Source organism: Coregonus lavaretus (assembly GCF_964263955.1).
Source record: "Coregonus lavaretus genome assembly, contig: HAP1_SCAFFOLD_431, whole genome shotgun sequence".
Classification (NCBI taxonomy): Eukaryota; Metazoa; Chordata; class Actinopteri; order Salmoniformes; family Salmonidae; genus Coregonus; species Coregonus lavaretus.
In genome coordinates this window covers 390,572-407,720 of record NW_028161378.1, presented here as the reverse complement: position 1 = coordinate 407,720, position 17,149 = coordinate 390,572, and the positions used below count along the sequence as shown (strand labels likewise).

The 17,149-nt window shown below is 45.4% G+C and overlaps 1 protein-coding gene across 1 annotated transcript in view; it reads right to left on the bottom strand.

The window, feature by feature from the left end:
* Positions 1 to 17,149, bottom strand: part of LOC311120760 (uncharacterized protein) — a gene marked incomplete at its 3' end in the record, with an annotated part of 68,153 nt that overhangs the window by 3,342 nt on the left and 47,662 nt on the right. Inside the window, exons 4-8 of the mRNA XM_084195335.1 lie at positions 16,950 to 17,065; positions 6,317 to 6,536; positions 5,973 to 6,106; positions 3,955 to 4,123; positions 926 to 985 (exon numbers count right to left, since the gene is read on the bottom strand). Of these exons, the coding sequence (XP_084051461.1) occupies positions 926 to 985; positions 3,955 to 4,123; positions 5,973 to 6,106; positions 6,317 to 6,536; positions 16,950 to 17,065 (699 nt within the window). The remainder of the gene's footprint in view (positions 1 to 925; positions 986 to 3,954; positions 4,124 to 5,972; positions 6,107 to 6,316; positions 6,537 to 16,949; positions 17,066 to 17,149) is intronic.

Below are 17,149 nucleotides of genomic sequence, written 5' to 3'. Positions count from 1 at the left end.
TTGTCCTGAACAGAATTAGCCTATGTTTGTCATATTGTGAAGACATTTTGTCGCGGAATAAACACTTGAATGCACTCATGAAATAACAACAGTAATTGTGTGATGGTGGGGAAGCAGGGCTGTGTTCCAAACAAAAAACTACCAGTGTGCTTGCTTCAGTTCCTCAATGGCAAAGCTAGGAGAGCTCAATAAAGCCCCTTATAGTTGAAGGCTCTTTCCTTGAGTCATAAAAGTGCATTGAAATGACTTAGGAACTGTGCACAGTTTGGAGAGGTGTGTGGCCACTTGGAGACACCCGTTAGACCTCTCACTCAAACCCTTGTGAACCCCTGTTTTTTCTTATCTTGCACCTACTCCAAAATGTCAATGAATATTCTTATTATGTTACTGAATGTATACAGAGAATTTCCAGATTTCGTTACTGACAAATGCTGTGAAAAGTACAGTAAATGTAAAATGCACATAAAATTCAATTGCTCTTTCAATTGCTACACTCTTAGAAAAAAAGGAGCTATCTAGAACCCAAAAGGGTTCTTCAGCTGTCCCCATAGGAGAACCCTTTGAAGAACCCTTTTTGGTTCCAGGTAGAACCCTTTTGGATTCCATGTAGGAGCCTTTCCACAGAGGGTTCTACATGGAGCCCAAAAGGGTTCTACGTGGAACCAAAAAGGGTTCTCCATGGAACCAAAAAGGGTTCTCCTATGGGTACAGCCGAGTGTAGGTTGTACCATGGTCATGTATATGCTTTTTATAGTTCTTCTGTTAGAAACATTTCAATTTGGCCCAATCCATACAGGCCCATTTCCACAAGGGTAAGGGGTTCAAATAAGCAGAAACGACTGCATAGACAGAAAACATATCAGCAGCACAACTAGAGAGCTTCTCTTCAATAAGCCAATAATGAAAGAAACAATAAGACAATTACCTGTGATTACCCAGAAGTCTCTGGTAGCGATGGAGGTATTGAGGTTGTGGTATTCCAATGCTGGAAAAGAACAGAGTAACAACATGACCAGCCTGAGCTTTTTTAAAAATCTGTGTCAAAATAATTTCTGTGAATTTCTTTATGAATTTTACTCAGGTCAGAACTACATTGGTGCTTTGAGCACCTCAATTTCTCCTTGTGAAAACATCACTGCAGTGGTGCTGAGAGTTTGCAGTGGCACAACTTAAACCTGCATTATGCCTTTGCGTCATAGAGCTTCTTATACTGAGAGCTTTGGCTGAGTGTCTCACTGTGAGAGCTTAGAGCTGTATGGGCTCTGCCTCTGTTCTGGTTGTCTGTTGAGTTTCCCAGGCTTTAGCTTGGTTACATATTTCCTGCCTGATTACGTACTGGGGCTGACGCAGTGTTTTGGGGGCATGCTGTATCACTGGCCTATGAAATCAGACGCGGTAGAGAAAGAGAGACAGGGGTAGAGTTGTATAGAGATAGAGAGTGAGAGTGCAAGTGAGAGTGAATGTGAGAGTGAGTGAGAGAGTGAGAGAGTGAGTGACATCTGGTTCAGGTGTCACAAACAAGCTGGCAGTGATAACAGCCCTAAAATGGCCGTCCGGCTGTGAGGCTGGCACTAGTCCCTCCTTCCCTCCTCCTCTCCATTCTCAGCACGTCCCCCAAACATCCTCTACACATCTGTCTGGGGGGTTCTTTTATTCATTTATAAAGATTTGCAAGCCTGTCACATCACCCGCTCTGTATGAGTGAGTAGGGGAACAGTGAATGCTCTGGCGTGCTAACCGTTACGACTGCAGGGCTGTCAGCAGAGTCTCTTTAACACTGTCCAATACTGTAGTCTCAGCCGTGCACAATCATGCTGCTTAATCTGTGATGATGTTTCACATAAGCCTCAGAGCTCCACTGCTAAAGTTAGAGTGGCTAGGCCTAGGGATGAAAAACACAGCATTCTGAAAATTATTTGTTGGATGGATTTGAAAGGAGTAGGTTGTGTGTGATTCCCTTGTTGAATAAACAAAAACAACATGTACACTAAACAGTAGTTTAGAAGTCAAACACTCATCAAATATTGAACAAAAGAATGCCTGTTGTGTTGTTTTGTGACTACTCTTTACTTGCTGAGTTCTTTTGGTTTTCCGTCATCCACATTCTGGTTTTAAATACATTCAACTGTACACAGCCTTACTAAAACCTTGGCACAGAGTTAGGCTTCTTAAATGTATAAACACACACGCACGCACACACACACACACACACACACACACACACACACACACACACAATGCCACTGAAAGGAACAAAACACAGAAGACAAGCTTAAAAACTCATCACCACATCTATCTATCTATCAGTCAGTCAGTCAGTCAGTCAGTCAGTCAGTCAGTCAGTCAGTCAGTCAGTCAGTCAGTCAGTCAGTCAGTCAGTCTGTCTGTCTGTCTGTCTGTCTGTCTGCCTGCCTGCCTGCCTGCCTGCCTGCCTGCCTGCCTGCCTGCCTGCCTGCCTGCCTGCCTGCCTGCCTGCCTGCCTGCCTGCCTGCCTGCCTGCCTGTCTGTATGTCTGCCTGTCTGCCTGTCTGTCTATCTATCTATCTATGAACAGTCTGAAAAATCCCCTGCCATTCCCTGGAATTCTCCATGCTGTAAACAGTAGTGTTGGAAACGGAGAGTCTCTGTCTGAACAGGGCCTGAGGTGTTCTACTGTGCACACTGATAAACCCCCCACTGTTAATTATTTACAGTGGTAATTGCCTTTGAAGAGCGGAGCCAGCCGCTGCCAACATATGGCAGAGACCTCCCTCACCTCCCTATAAAACTGTAATATTACAAATGGCAGAGGTACAAAACAAACAGGACAAACTATCTCTCATCTCTCTCTTTCCCTCTGCTGAGTCTGCTTCCTTTCTTCCACTCATGGCTTCTTCCTCCCCTCTGTCTTCCTCTTGTTCTATTCTTTCTCCCTTCCTCCCTCCCCCATAGGTAATTATGCTCATCACTTGATTTATTCAATGCACAAAGTGGAGGGTCAATGCAATCTGGATTCAAATGCTGTCCAATGTAAACCAAGCGGCCATCTGCCCACACCTTACTGATACAGTAATGACGTTAGTTAGTACTGAACTGTATGTCAGTGCACGGCCCCGTGGCGCAACCCTCTCGTAAACAGGGTCACATGAGTCACTCCAGGTGCATCCTGGGTAGTCATGGGTCAAGGGTGAGGGGTGACCCAAGTGTGAGTCTCAGAGGAGAAGTATGTGCCGCTCTTCCCAGATGCCTTGTTTAAAAAACTGTCTGTGATGCCAGGAACGCCGTCTTGGACCGCTGTCTCGGAAAGGCATTTCTCTCTGTGCTGATCGGAGTGCATTAGTTTGTTCGTTCTCCCAGTTCAAATTGAGGGAGGAGGCAGACGGTGGACTAGAAGAGTGTACTGGGACCATTGTTTAGACTCAAACTGTTTCCCTGTCACTGCTCATTCGTCCTTTAACAACACTGGAACAGCCTAGTTAGATGTAGGAGGCAGGGGGTTAGCTGTACCTTAGCATCCAGAGCTTACAGTACAGTGACTCAATCATTAAAAACAACTGCATCGTTGTAGAGGGCAACAGTCACGAACATGGCCGAGCAACAGTCACAAACATCCAATTACTCAAAGGGCTGGGGAACGTCACTCGTCCATGTTATTCTATACAAGTCCTTCCAGTACCTCAGTCCTTCTTCTGAAGAGACCCATGCTACTCACTGCGATAAATACCCAGACAGAAGTGTGCCATGCAGGCTATATAAAACCCACAGGGGTGTCTAGGGAGGAGTAGGATGAAGTTGGCACGTAGACTCTGATCTCAGGTCAGTTTTGTGTTTGAACCACAATAAAGGTAAAGGTCAAGGTTAGGATTGGGGGAGGGTAACCTGATCCTAGATCTATTTCTGGGGACGCCTGAGGTAGACCCTGAGGATGTGTTAAGAGGGTATCGGGGGTATCCCGGGAGGCACTAGGGCACTTACGTTCAGCAATGACCAGCGGGGGGTAGAACAGGAAGTAGCCGACCATCTCGGCGGTCAGCTGACCCAGGAGGTTAGAGGCGGCGGTGCCGTTGAGAGGGGCGGTCCCGTTCCTCACTATGTAGACCAGAGACACAGCAGGAGAACCCACTGACTGAGACACACTCAGCATCTAGAGGACAGGGAGAGGGAGAGAGGGGGGCGAGAGGGAGAGAGGGAGAGATGGAGAGAGGGAGCGGGAGAGAGGGAGAGAGAGAGGGAGAGAGAGAGGGAGAGAGAGAGGGAGAGAGAGAGAGGGTGAGAGAGAGAGGGTGAGAGAGAGGGCGAGAGGGAGCGGGAGAGAGGGAGAGAGCAGGGGCCACAGGGAGAGAGGAGAGAGAGGGAGAGAGAGAGAGGGCGAGAGAGAGGGAGAGAGAGAGAGGGAGAGAGAGAGGGAGAGAGAGAGGGAGCGGGAGAGAGAGAGAGAGAGAGAGAGAGAGAGAGAGAGAGAGAGAGAGGGAGCGGGAGAGAGAGAGAGAGAGCGAGAGAGAGAGAGAGAGAGAGAGATAGCGGGAGAGAGGGAGAGAGTGAGAGAGGGAGCGGCAGAGAGGGAGAGAGAGAGAGAGGGATGGCAGAGAGAGAGAGAGAGAGAGAGAGAGAGAGAGGGCGAGAGAGAGAGGGCGAGAGAGAGAGAGAGAGAGGGGGCGAGAGAGAGAGAGAGAGAGAAAGAGAGAGAGAGAGAGAGAGAGAGAGAGAGAGGAGCGGGAGACAGGGAGAGAGAGAGCGGGAGAGAGGGAGAGAGGGAGAGAGGGAGAGAGGGAGAGAGGGAGAGAGAGAGCAGGGGCCACAGGGACAGAGGAGAGAGAAAAAAGAGGTAGAAAAAGAGCAGGGTGATAAAGAGAGAAGGGGGAGAGGGGGAAGATGGGGTATAGGGACAAATAAAGTAAGTTGCACAACATCATTTCAATTTAGATCAATCTACTTTAATGTGTAATAAGTTACAGAGGAGCTATAAAACGTATTGGCATAATTAGCATAACAAAAATATGCTTAAATCCATAAAGATATTAAAACGGCTGTCAAGAGTGAAACTGGCAAGCCATTTGCCACTGTGAAAGTGTTTATAACGTCAACTTTATGTTCTACACAAAAAAACATAAAGCTTGACATACATAATGTAGTGGACATGATAATATGGCAGCTAGGAAGCTCATTAAAACATAATACACACATTGTCTCCCCAAACACAATCAGTTCAGATCTGAGAACAGCTTCTATTTACAATGGCACATGAACAATGCACTTAGGAATGATAATTATGCTCCAATTATGCACAGCTTGCGTTTTGCTTTGCTAGTGCCAAACCTCTTCAACTGCAGAGCTGTGTCTGTGAAAATGGTAGTGCAAAATGCTTTGAGGTTAATTCCATACAAACTGTGCCACACATCATCAAATGACCAATCGGACTACCCATATTTAGACTCTTTGGATTTGTTTGTAATTAAGTTTAATGTCATAACATCTAAAATAAGCATCAACACAGCATCAACACAAGTCTGGTGTAAATATCAACTGTTTGTTCAATTTGAAACAGTTAGAAGTAAAATGGCTAAAAGCCCTATGTCCAGACAATAAATAATTGCTCTGTGGTGGGAAGCAATGATAAGAGTACCTAGAGATTTAGGCTATGTATTAGGATATGTGTATACAATACAAAACCATATACCTTTATTAATCCCCTGCTGGGATCAGTAACAAGGACATCATGAAGAGCAGAAAGTCCTCCACCTACAACATCCTGTCTCCACATACCAAATATAAGCCATTTAGCAGCTGCTTTTATCCAAAGCAACTTACAGTATTGTGTGCATACATTTCACCTACAGGAGGTACCAGGAATCGAACCCACTACCCTGGCATTGCAAGCACCATGCTCTACCAACTGAGCTACAGAGGACCAGGTACATATGAAGTCACCACCTCCACAGGTCACAGGGTTACTGAGTGAGGAGGAGGAGGCCATGGTACTATAATATCTGTACCTGGACAGAGAGTCTGGTGTGGACGTCCAGGACTTTGGCCTGGGCCTCAGAGAACACGTTCTCCAGCCTCTGTTCCATCATCTGCGAGAACCGACAGGACCGCGGGTCATCTCCTGGACCTACGAAGCGCAGAACTGGAACACACAGACAACACCCATAGAACATGGAACATTCGAGAACATCAGGGCAGAGTAACTGTAGTTCAATACTCAACCCCATCAATAGAAGCTTGTATATGGACACAGTGCAGACTAATGTATTGCAGCCTCCTTAATGTGTCTTGTATAAGTGAGTGAAAAACAACATGGCTCCTAAACATAGTCCTCTAGTCTAAACCATCAGACCTGTTTTGAGCTGGAGGCCGATAGCTGGGCTGGATCTCCATGGTGCGGCTGTGTTGGGCAGCGCCGTTACCATGGGGACAAACTGTCGCACGTCACCTATCAGCCTATCCCAGCCGTAGGAGTGAAGCGCCTCGACCACCACAGAGGGCGGGTACACTATGTCTGCTCCAATCACGTGGTAGCCCACCGTCACGTTGGGCGAGCCAAACACTGTCTCCACCTGAGGGAGAGTGGAAATAGGGATCCGTTATCAGGATCAATAAGCATGATCGATCATCTAATCCATCTGGCTGTTTGTAGAGTTGTAGTAGTGAATGTTTTGACTGCTTGTGAAACAGAAGGATGGGGAGAGAAGGAGACCCAGATAGACAAATAGAAAGACAGAACATGGGAATGGAAACATGGGAATGGTGAACATGGGAATGGAAAAACATGGGAATGGGAACATGGGAATGAGAACATGGGAATATGGGAATGAAACGGGAACAGAAACATGGGAATGGTAAAAACATGGGAATGGGAAACATGGGAATGCGAACATGGGAATAGGAACATGGGAATGAGAACATGGGAATATGGGAATGGGAACGGGAACGGAAACATGGGAATGGAAAAAACATGGGAACGGAAACATGGGAATGGGAACATGGGAATGAGAACATGGGAATGAGAACATGGGAATGAGAACATGGGAATATGGGAATGGGAACGGGAACGGAAACATGGGAATGGAAAAAACATGGGAATGGGAACATGGGAATGGTGAACATGGGAATGGAAAACATGGGAATGGAAAACATGGGAATGAGAAACATGGGAATAGGAACATGGGAACATGGGAATGGGAACATTGGGAATGGATACATGGGAATGGGAACATGGGAATGGGAACATGGGAGAGGGAACATGGGAATGGAACATGGGAAAGAAAACATGGGAATGGGAACATGGGAATGGTAACATGGGAATGAGAACATGGGAATATGGGAATGGGAACGGGAACGGAAACATGGGAATGGTAAAAACATGGGAATGCGAACATGGGAATGGTGAACATGGGAATGGGAAACATGGGAATGGAAAACATGGGAATGAGAACATGGGAATAGGAACATGGGAACATGGGAATGGGAACATTGGGAATGGATACATGGGAATGGGAACATGGGATTGGGAACATGGGAGAGGGAACATGGGAATGGTACATGGGAATGAAAACATGGGAATGGGAACATGGGAATGGGAACATGGGAATGGGAACATGGGAATGAGAACATGGGAATATGGGAATGGGAACGGGAACGGGAACGGAAACATGGGAATGGTGAAAACATGGGAATGGGAAAACATGGGAATGGAAAAACATGGGAATGTGAACATGGGAATAGGAACATGGGAACATGGGAATGGGAACATTGGGAATGGATACATGGGAATGGGAACATGGGAATGGAAACATGGGAATAGGAACATGGGAATGGGAGAGGGAACATGGGAATGGAAACATGGGAATGAAAACATGGGAATGGGAACATGGGAATGGGAACATGGGAATGAGAACATGGGAATATGGGAATGGGAACGGGAACGGAAACATGGGAATGGAAAAACATGGGAATGGGAACATGGGAATGGGAAAGATGAACATGGGAATATGGGAATGGGAACGGGAACATGGGAATGGGAACATGGAAATGGGAACATGGGAATGGGAACATGGGAATGAGAACATGGGAATGAGAACATGGGAATGGGAGATGGAATGAGAAAAGGAAGGGAAAAGAGTGTGTGTGGATAGACAGACAAAAAAACATTTCAACCCTAAGAAATGCAGGTGCAATTGTGTTCCCATTGACAAGACAGAGAGCTGTAACAGTGCACAGAGAACAGAGGGCTGTAACAGAACACAGAGGACAGAGAGCTGTAACAGTACACAGAGAACAGAGGGCTGTAACAGAACACAGAGGACAGAGAGCTGTAACAGTACACAGAGAACAGAGGGCTGTAACAGAACACAGAGGACAGAGAGCTGTAACAGTACACAGAGAACAGAGAGCTGTAACAGTACACAGAGAACAGAGGGCTGTAACAGAACACAGAGGACAGAGAGCTGTGTGTGGGAGGTGTGTCTGTTTCTGTGACCGAGAGAGAAAGAGAGGTAGAGAGGTAGAGAGGTAGAGAGGTAGAGAGAGAGAGAGAGAGAGAGAGAGAGAGAGAGAGAGAGAGGGGGGGGGGGGGGTGTTTGTGAGAGAGAGGTGAAACAGATCAAATCCCTCATCCTAACTAGAGTGAATACCTTTGTTGACAGACAGTCCCCTTGGTTACCACACTGAGAGCCCATTCAGTCTGGATATTACCATGAGTTGACAGTATTCCCATCACAATCAAGCCTTGTTATGAACCGTCCCATTCACCATCACTACACCGGCCCAGCCGTTATTCAAAGACTGGGTTTCAGGAAAGGTCGGTGAGTGGTAACGCACCCTCCTAACTCTATCTGGCCGATGTGAAAGACCATCAATGGATTATCTCAAAGGACTTTAGACTTCAGTCAGTTCAGCATTCCACTCTTTTCACCTCAATTAAAATCTTTCATTTAAAGGCCAGAAGCTTTCACTTTGTTATAATAGCTTTCCTCTGGTGTTGTCAAATGAAAGTCATTTAGTCTGCTGCTCCTCATCATTCTTATGGCCTTCCCCCTCTCTATCGCTCCTAGTAACCATCTCTGCCCTGTAGTTAAAAACAAACAAAACATTTTCCCCTGGGACTGAGCACTGGATGACTGTAAAAGAAACATTTACTCATATTTAGATAGGTGACAGCCCAGCTAGCACTTTTTGGTTCCTTGGAAGTTGTGGGAAAGTGCATTTTTGCCTGTTCTGGAAACGTACATTTTTAGGTTGCAGGGAAGTTCTGAGAACATTTTACTATGGTTCCCTGAAAGTTTTCCTGGGAGGTTTTATTAACGTTTTGAGAACAGAAATTATTGTTTATTTGAAGGTAATTAAATAACGCTCTGAGAACATGTTTCAATAAGCCTGTTAGCTTAACTGTTCAGAACTCCAAGCACAGATACGACACATGGAAATTAATTTGCTTAGGCCAGAGTTCTTCAATTCCGGTCCTGGAGGGCCGAAACACCTCTGTTTTTCATCCTTTCCTTCTAATCAGGGTCTAATTCAGACCTGGGACACCAGGTGAGTGCAATTAACTACCAGGTAGAAATAAAAAACAGAAGTGTTTCGGCCCTCCAGGACCGGAATTGAAGAACCCTGGCTTAGGCATTAATCATGCAAGCAAATTTATTTTTTATGGCACAGCATCAGTGAGATTTGAACCGATGATCTTCTGTTCTCTACCCATGGAATTAGCCCACTGCACCACCAGGATGGAGCTAGCATGCCATGTATTTTTTTACTCATACAAAGCTGTTCATTTTAGTCTATTCAAACAGACCCCATTTCAAAGGAAACAAGCACTCATTAAGATCATGTGCGGCCAATTAGTGTGCATTGCCAACACACCTCAACACACTTAACAAGATAGAAGATAGAGAGAGTTTTGTTGACGCTGAGAACGGAATGTATATGTTTTTAAATAACATTCTCAGAACGTTCTTTGAACGTTACTAATATTTTCTTGTGGTTTTTATGGAAAGTTTACTTAATGTTCTGAGAACATGACTTTAAATAGAACCAGGAGGAAACCTGTAGAAAATGTTATGCTGAAGTACTGAAATTCCCACAGAAGAACGTTGTTACTTAATGTTCTCTGAACATTCTGAGAACATGACTTTAAATAGAACCACGAGGAAACCTGTAGAAAATGTTATGCTGAAGTACTGAAATTCCCACCTAAGAACCATAATGGTTCTCAGAACGTTGTGTGCTAGCAGGGTATTCTGCACCATTCCCAGAGCATTGTGGGAAGGTTGTATGCAAAATAACCATAGGACAACCACACTCTCACCAAGCTTTAAGAAACATATGGTTCTCAGAACGTCATGTGCTAGCTGGGAAGTGCTATGGAGCAAGCGAGAGATAGAGATAGAGAAAGACAGAGAAAAAGATATACAGTAGGAAGAGAAAAAGAGATATAGCGAGAGTGAGAAAGAACAGAGGAAAGAGAGAGAGATCCTGGACTTCCTGACGGGCCGACCCAAGGTGGTGAGGGTAGGCAACATCACCCCCGCCACGCTGACCCTCAACACGGGGGTCCCACAGGGGTGTGTGTGTAGTCCCCTCCTGTACTCCCTGTTCACCCATGACTGCGTGGCCATGCACGACTCCAACACCATCATCAAGTTTGCTGAAGACACGACGGTGGTAGGCCTGATCACCGGCGATGATGAGACAGCCTATAGGGAGGAGGTCAGTGACCTGGCAGTGTGGTGCCAGGACAACAACCTCTCCCTCAACATCAGTAAGACCAAGGAGCTGATCGTGGACTACAGGTAACGGGGGGTCGAGAACGCCCCCATCCACATCGACGGGGCTGCAGTAAAGCGGGTCAAAATATCAAAGTTCCTCGGTATCCAAATCACTAAGGACTTAAATAGTCCACTCACTTCCAGGTCACTGACCTCCTCCCTGTAGGCACAGTAGTGAAGAAAGCGCAACAGCGCCTCTTCCCCCTCAGGAGAAAGAAAAGGTTTGGCATGGGCCCTCAGTGGCTCCATCACTGCTTAGCATGGCAACAGCACCACCCTCGATTACATGGCGCTACAGTGGGTGGTGCGGACAGCTCAATACATCACTGGGGCCGAGCTCCCTGCCATCCAGGACCTCTAGAAAAGGCGGTGTGAAAGGAAGGTCCGAAAAATCGTTAGAGACTCCAGCCACCCAAGGCATAGACTGTTCTCTCTGCTTCCGCATGGCAAGCGGTACCGATGCATCAAGTCTGACACCAACAGGCTCCTGAACAGCTTCTATACCCAAGCCATAAGACTGTTAAATAGCTAACAGAGTGGCTACACAGACTATCTGTGTTGACCCTTGGATTTAACTTTTATTTTTGACCTGTCTCTAAGCACAATCACAGGACTGACACTCCAACACACACATAACATGCACACACATTTATACTGACTCTACACACACGCACACACACTCACATACAAACATCATTACGCTGCTGCTACTCTGTTCATCATATATCCTATTGCCTAGTCACCTTACCACTATACATTATCTACAGTCCCGTCGGAAAGTATTCACATCCCTTTACTTTTTCCAAATTTTGTTGTGTTACAGCCTGAATTTTAAATGGATTAAATTTAGATTTTGTGTCACTGGGCTACACACAATACCCCATAATGTCAAAGTGGAATTATGTTTTTTAGAAATTGTTACCCCTAAACATATCTACCTCTATCGCTCCAGTATCCCTGCACATTGTAAATATGGTATTGGAACTGACCCTGTATATAGCTACTGACCCTGGAACTGTCCCTGTATATACAGTGGGGGAAAAAAGTATTTAGTCAGCCACCAATTGTGCAAGTTCTCCCACTTAAAAAGATGAGAGAGGCCTGTCATTTTCATCATAGGTACACGTCAACTATGACAGACAAATTGAGAAGGTAGGATTTTTAATGAATTTATTTGCAAATTATGGTGGAAAATAAGTATTTGGTCACCTACAAACAAGCAAGATGTCTGGCTCTCACAGACCTGTAACTTCTTCTTTAAGAGGCTCCTCTGTCCTCCACTCGTTACCTGTATTAATGGCACCTGTTTGAACTTGTTATCAGTATAAAATACACCTGTCCACAACCTCAAACAGTCACACTCCAAACTCCACTATGGCCAAGACCAAAGAGCTGTCAAAGGACACCAGAAACAAAATTGTAGACCTGCACCAGGCTGGGAAGACTGAATCTGCAATAGGTAAGCAGCTTGGTTTGAAGAAATCAACTGTGGGAGCAATTATTAGGAAATGGAAGACATACAAGACCACTGATAATCTCCCTCGATCTGGTGCTCCACACAAGATCTCACCCCGTGGGGTCAAAATGATCACAAGAACGGTGAGCAAAAATCCCAGAACCACACGGGGGGACCTAGTGAATGACCTGCAGAGAGCTGGGACCAAAGTAACAAAGCCTACCATTAGTAACACACTACGCCGCCAGGGACTCAAATCCTGCAGTGCCAGACGTGTCCCCCTGCTTAAGCCAGTACATGTCCAGGCCCGTCTGAAGTTTGCTAGAGTGCATATGGATGATCCAGAAGAGGATTGGGAGAATGTCATATGGTCAGATGAAACCAAAATATAACATTTTGGTAAAAACTCAACTCGTCGTGTTTGGAGGACAAAGAATGCTGAGTTGCATCCAAAGAACACCATACCTACTGTGAAGCATGGGGGTGGAAACATCATGCTTTGGGGCTGTTTTTCTGCAAAGGGACCAGGACGACTGATCCGTGTAAAGGAAAGAATGAATGGGGCCATGTATCGTGAGATTTTTTGTGAAAACCTCCTTCCATCAGCAAGGGCATTGAAGATGAAACGTGGCTGGGTCTTTCAGCATGACAATGATCCCAAACACACCGCCCGGGCAACGAAGGAGTGGCTTCGTAAGAAGCATTTCAAGGTCCTGGAGTGGCCTAGCCAGTCTCCAGATCTCAACCCCATAGAAAATCTTTGGAGGGAGTTGAAAGTCCGTGTTGCCCAGCGACAGCCCCAAAACATCACTGCTCTAGAGGAGATCTGCATGGAGGAATGGGCCAAAATACCAGCAACAGTGTGTGAAAACCTTGTGAAGACTTACAGAAAACGTTTGACCTGTGTCATTGCCAACAAAGGGTATTTAACAAAGTATTGAGAAACTTTTGTATTTTGACCAAATACTTATTTTCCACCATAATTTGCAAATAAATTCATTAAAAATCCTACAATGTGATTTTCTGGATTTTTTTTTCTCATTTTGTCTGTCATAGTTGCTGACTAAATACTTTTTTCCCCCACTGTAGCTACTGACCCTGGAACAGACACTGTATATAACTACTGACCCTGGAACTGACCCTGTATATAGCTATTGACCCTGGAACTGTCCCTGTATATAGCTACTGACCCTGGAACTGTCCCTGTATATAGCTACTGACCCTGGAACTGTCCCTGTATATAGCAACTGACCCTGGAACTGACCCTGTATATAGCAACTGACCCTGGAACTGTCCCTGTATATAGCAACTGACCCTGGAACTGTCCCTGTATATAGCTACTGACCCTGGAACTGACCCTGTATATAGCTACTGACCCTGGAACTGTCCCTGTATATAGCTACTGACCCTGGAACTGACCCTGTATTTAGCGTCTTATTTTCTCCTGTTCTTATTTCTTCTTTTTATTTCTCGTCTGCGTGTGCTACCTATTTTTAGTGCTACAGTACATTCATTGATTGATTACTGCATCGCTGGGTTTGGAGCTCGCAAGAAAGGCATTTCACTATACTTGTGCACGTGACATTAAAACTTTAAATTTGAAACTTAAAACTTGAGATAGGAGAGAGACAGAGAGAATGAGAGAGAGGAACAGGAAGATATTAAGTCAGAGCGAGAGAGAGAGTGAGAGAGAGGAACAGGAAGATATTAAGTCAGAGCGAGAGAGAGTGAGAGAGAGGAACAGGAAGATATTAAGTCAGAGCGAGAGAGAGAGTGAGAGAGAGGAACAGGAAGATATTAAGTCAGAGCGAGAGAGAGAGAGAGAGTGAGAGAGAGGAACAGGAAGATATTAAGTCAGAGCGAGAGAGAGAGTGAGAGAGAGGAACAGGAAGATATTAAGTCAGAGCGAGAGAGAGAGAGAGAGAGAGAGAGGAACAGGAAGATATTAAGTCAGAGCGAGAGAGAGAGTGAGAGAGAGGAACAGGAAGATATTAAGTCAGAGCGAGAGAGAGAGAGAGAGAGTGAGAGAGAGGAACAGGAAGATATTAAGTCAGAGCGAGAGAGAGAGTGAGAGAGAGGAACAGGAAGATATTAAGTCAGAGCGAGAGAGAGAGAGAGAGTGAGAGAGAGGAACAGGAAGATATTAAGTCAGAGCGAGAGAGAGAGAGAGAGTGAGAGAGAGGAACAGGAAGATATTAAGTCAGAGCGAGAGAGAGAGTGAGAGAGAGGAACAGGAGACCTGCAGTACCACACGTCTATGACTCCTGAAGGTTCCTATGACCTTCACATTGGAATCAGTCCCAAATATTCCATCCCCGCTTCATTCAGGGAAATAATATTCTACACAGTCCCACTGCACCCGAAAACACACACATACACAAACGCACACACACACTCATCAGAAGGTACTCAGACCCAGTGGAGTCTGTGTGGAGACAAACAGTATGTCTGTTACACAGGGATCACATTGCTGCTCCATTTATCTCAAGGCCATATTAGAAATGCATGTTGCCTTCTAATACCAAATTCATTTCCAGCCATTGAAAGGGGTGATTTCTCATGGATGTGCATTTACATAAAAAATGCTCTATACACACACACACACGCACTCACACACGCACTCAAACACGCACTCACACACGCACTCACACACACACACACACACACAGACAGACAGACAGACAGACAGACACAGACACACACACACACAGACAGACACACACACAGACACACACACACACACACACACACAGACAGACAGACAGACAGACAGACACAGACACACACACACACACACACACACACACACACACACACACACACACACACACACACACACACACACACACACACACACACACACACCCTCCCTGCTGCCACTGTGTCTCAGTACAGTCTCTCATATCATAACCAAGAGGTCCCCCTGATCTACAGCCACAGTGAGTGGAGGTATTACAGGCTTATAGGGAAGGAGAATGATTCTGGCTAGAGGAGCCATGACTGTTTAATCCACGACAGTTATTGTGTTGTATTGGAAAAATATGTTTCCATATCATCACTGCAAAGAAACGGTGAGCTTTTCAAACCTAGGGGCTGTATGGCTGTGTTGAACCTAAACCTGGTAGAAACGTTTTGGGGGGGGGGGGGGAAGTCTGATGAAATAATGCTCCTTTTGCTGACAGTTTGGAATGACATGGTTCTGTATTAAATAAAGACAACACTCAACATCACACAGCTTTATATCATGTCTTATCATTATGCTGTAAATCAATACAGGAGAGGAGAGTACTGTGTTGTTAGACTTCTCCAGGTAACTTGGTAACTAGTTGTGATTGAACAGGGCCCTTGGTTAAATCAAAACAGAGGAGGAGAGTACTGTGTTGTTAGACTTCTCCAAGTAACTAGGTAACCCTGTGTAGCTCAGTTGGTAGAGCATGGCGCTTGCAACGCCAGGGTTGTGGGTTCGTTTCCCACAGGGGGCCAGTATGGAAAATGTATGCACACACTAACTGTAAGTGGCTCTGGATAAGAGCGTCTGCTAAATGACGTAAATGTAACCAGTGGAGATTGAACAGGGCCCTTGGTTTCTCATCTGGGGTCACACAGTCTGCTGTCTTATCTGGTTTTCATATTGGTGCAGTCCCTAGGATGTGACATCACCACCCCATACCTTCAGGGACATATTCTGTCAACCTCATTTCTAAATGGCTCCTCATCGCTCCTCACAGTTAGCCTACATGAGGATCCCTGCATGGTCCTTCCAATTTCATGAAGATCTGCTTCTCTAAGTAACATGCTGTTATTTTAGCTGCCTTATACTCAGATGTGTGATGTGGGCGTTTTGCCCAGTCTTTTACATGTTTTGCCTTAATCATTGAGTCGGGGTTTTGGCTAAGTAAGTTCGTTTTTCAAGTACTTTTTTTGGGTCAATTATTTTCATCATTTTTGCCATCTGTACATTTTGTACATCCTCACCTCTGGATCCAGTCTTCTTTGTAAAATAAATACAACCTATTTTTGCACCTGAATCGCCTCAGTCTCAACTGCTGCTGCTCCACACCAACTAAATAGGCTGCCGGGTCCTCTACAAATGTTTGATTACATTATTAATATTATTATTTATTTATTTATTTATTTACAACAAATACAAACATACACATACGAACAACAACTTACAGACACACACAAACAAAGACTACATTTCCTCTGCCCAGACCCGCATCCTCTATCTTAACACACATAACCTAGCGTAGCAGGTGTAAAACAAACGCCTGAAACCAAATACCCTACATACTGGTCTTGACGAGAAGAAAATAAACTGTCTGGTGAGGTTCTCTTCTGCACTGTTCAACCAATCCAGCAAATGTGGTGCTAGAGTTAAGTCACCCTGGTGTCGCCTTGTTAATGTTATTATATTATTATTATTATTATTATTAATGTCCAAAAGTGGAAGTCGAGTCACAGGCTCTCTTTTTTAATTTCCCCTGAAAACCTGAACATCCGGTTGTTGGGGACTCGGTAGAGACTACACAACACACAACACATGAAAGAGAAAGGGAAAGAGAGAGAGAGAGAGAGAGAGAGAGAGAGAGAGAGAGAGAGAGAGAGAGAGAGAGAGAGAGAGAGAGAGAGAGAGAGAGAGAGAGAGAGAGAGAGAGAGAGAGAGAGAGAGAGAGAGAGAGAGAGAGAGAGAGAGAGAGAGAGAGAGAGAGATAGAGAGAGAGTGTGTATATATGTGTCCTGCTGACCTGAGCCTGGGCAGTGGTGTCGTTCAGAGCTCTCCTCAGAGCCTGGGTCAGCCCTCTACGCAGGTTCTGTCTCTGGATGCTGTCCAGGCGGTTCCTTCTCACATGGATGGTCAGAACTGTAGAGAGAAAAAGAAGGGAGGGGAAGAGATAGTGGGTGGGAGAGAGAGAGAGAGGGGGGAGAGAGAGAGAGAGGAGGGAGA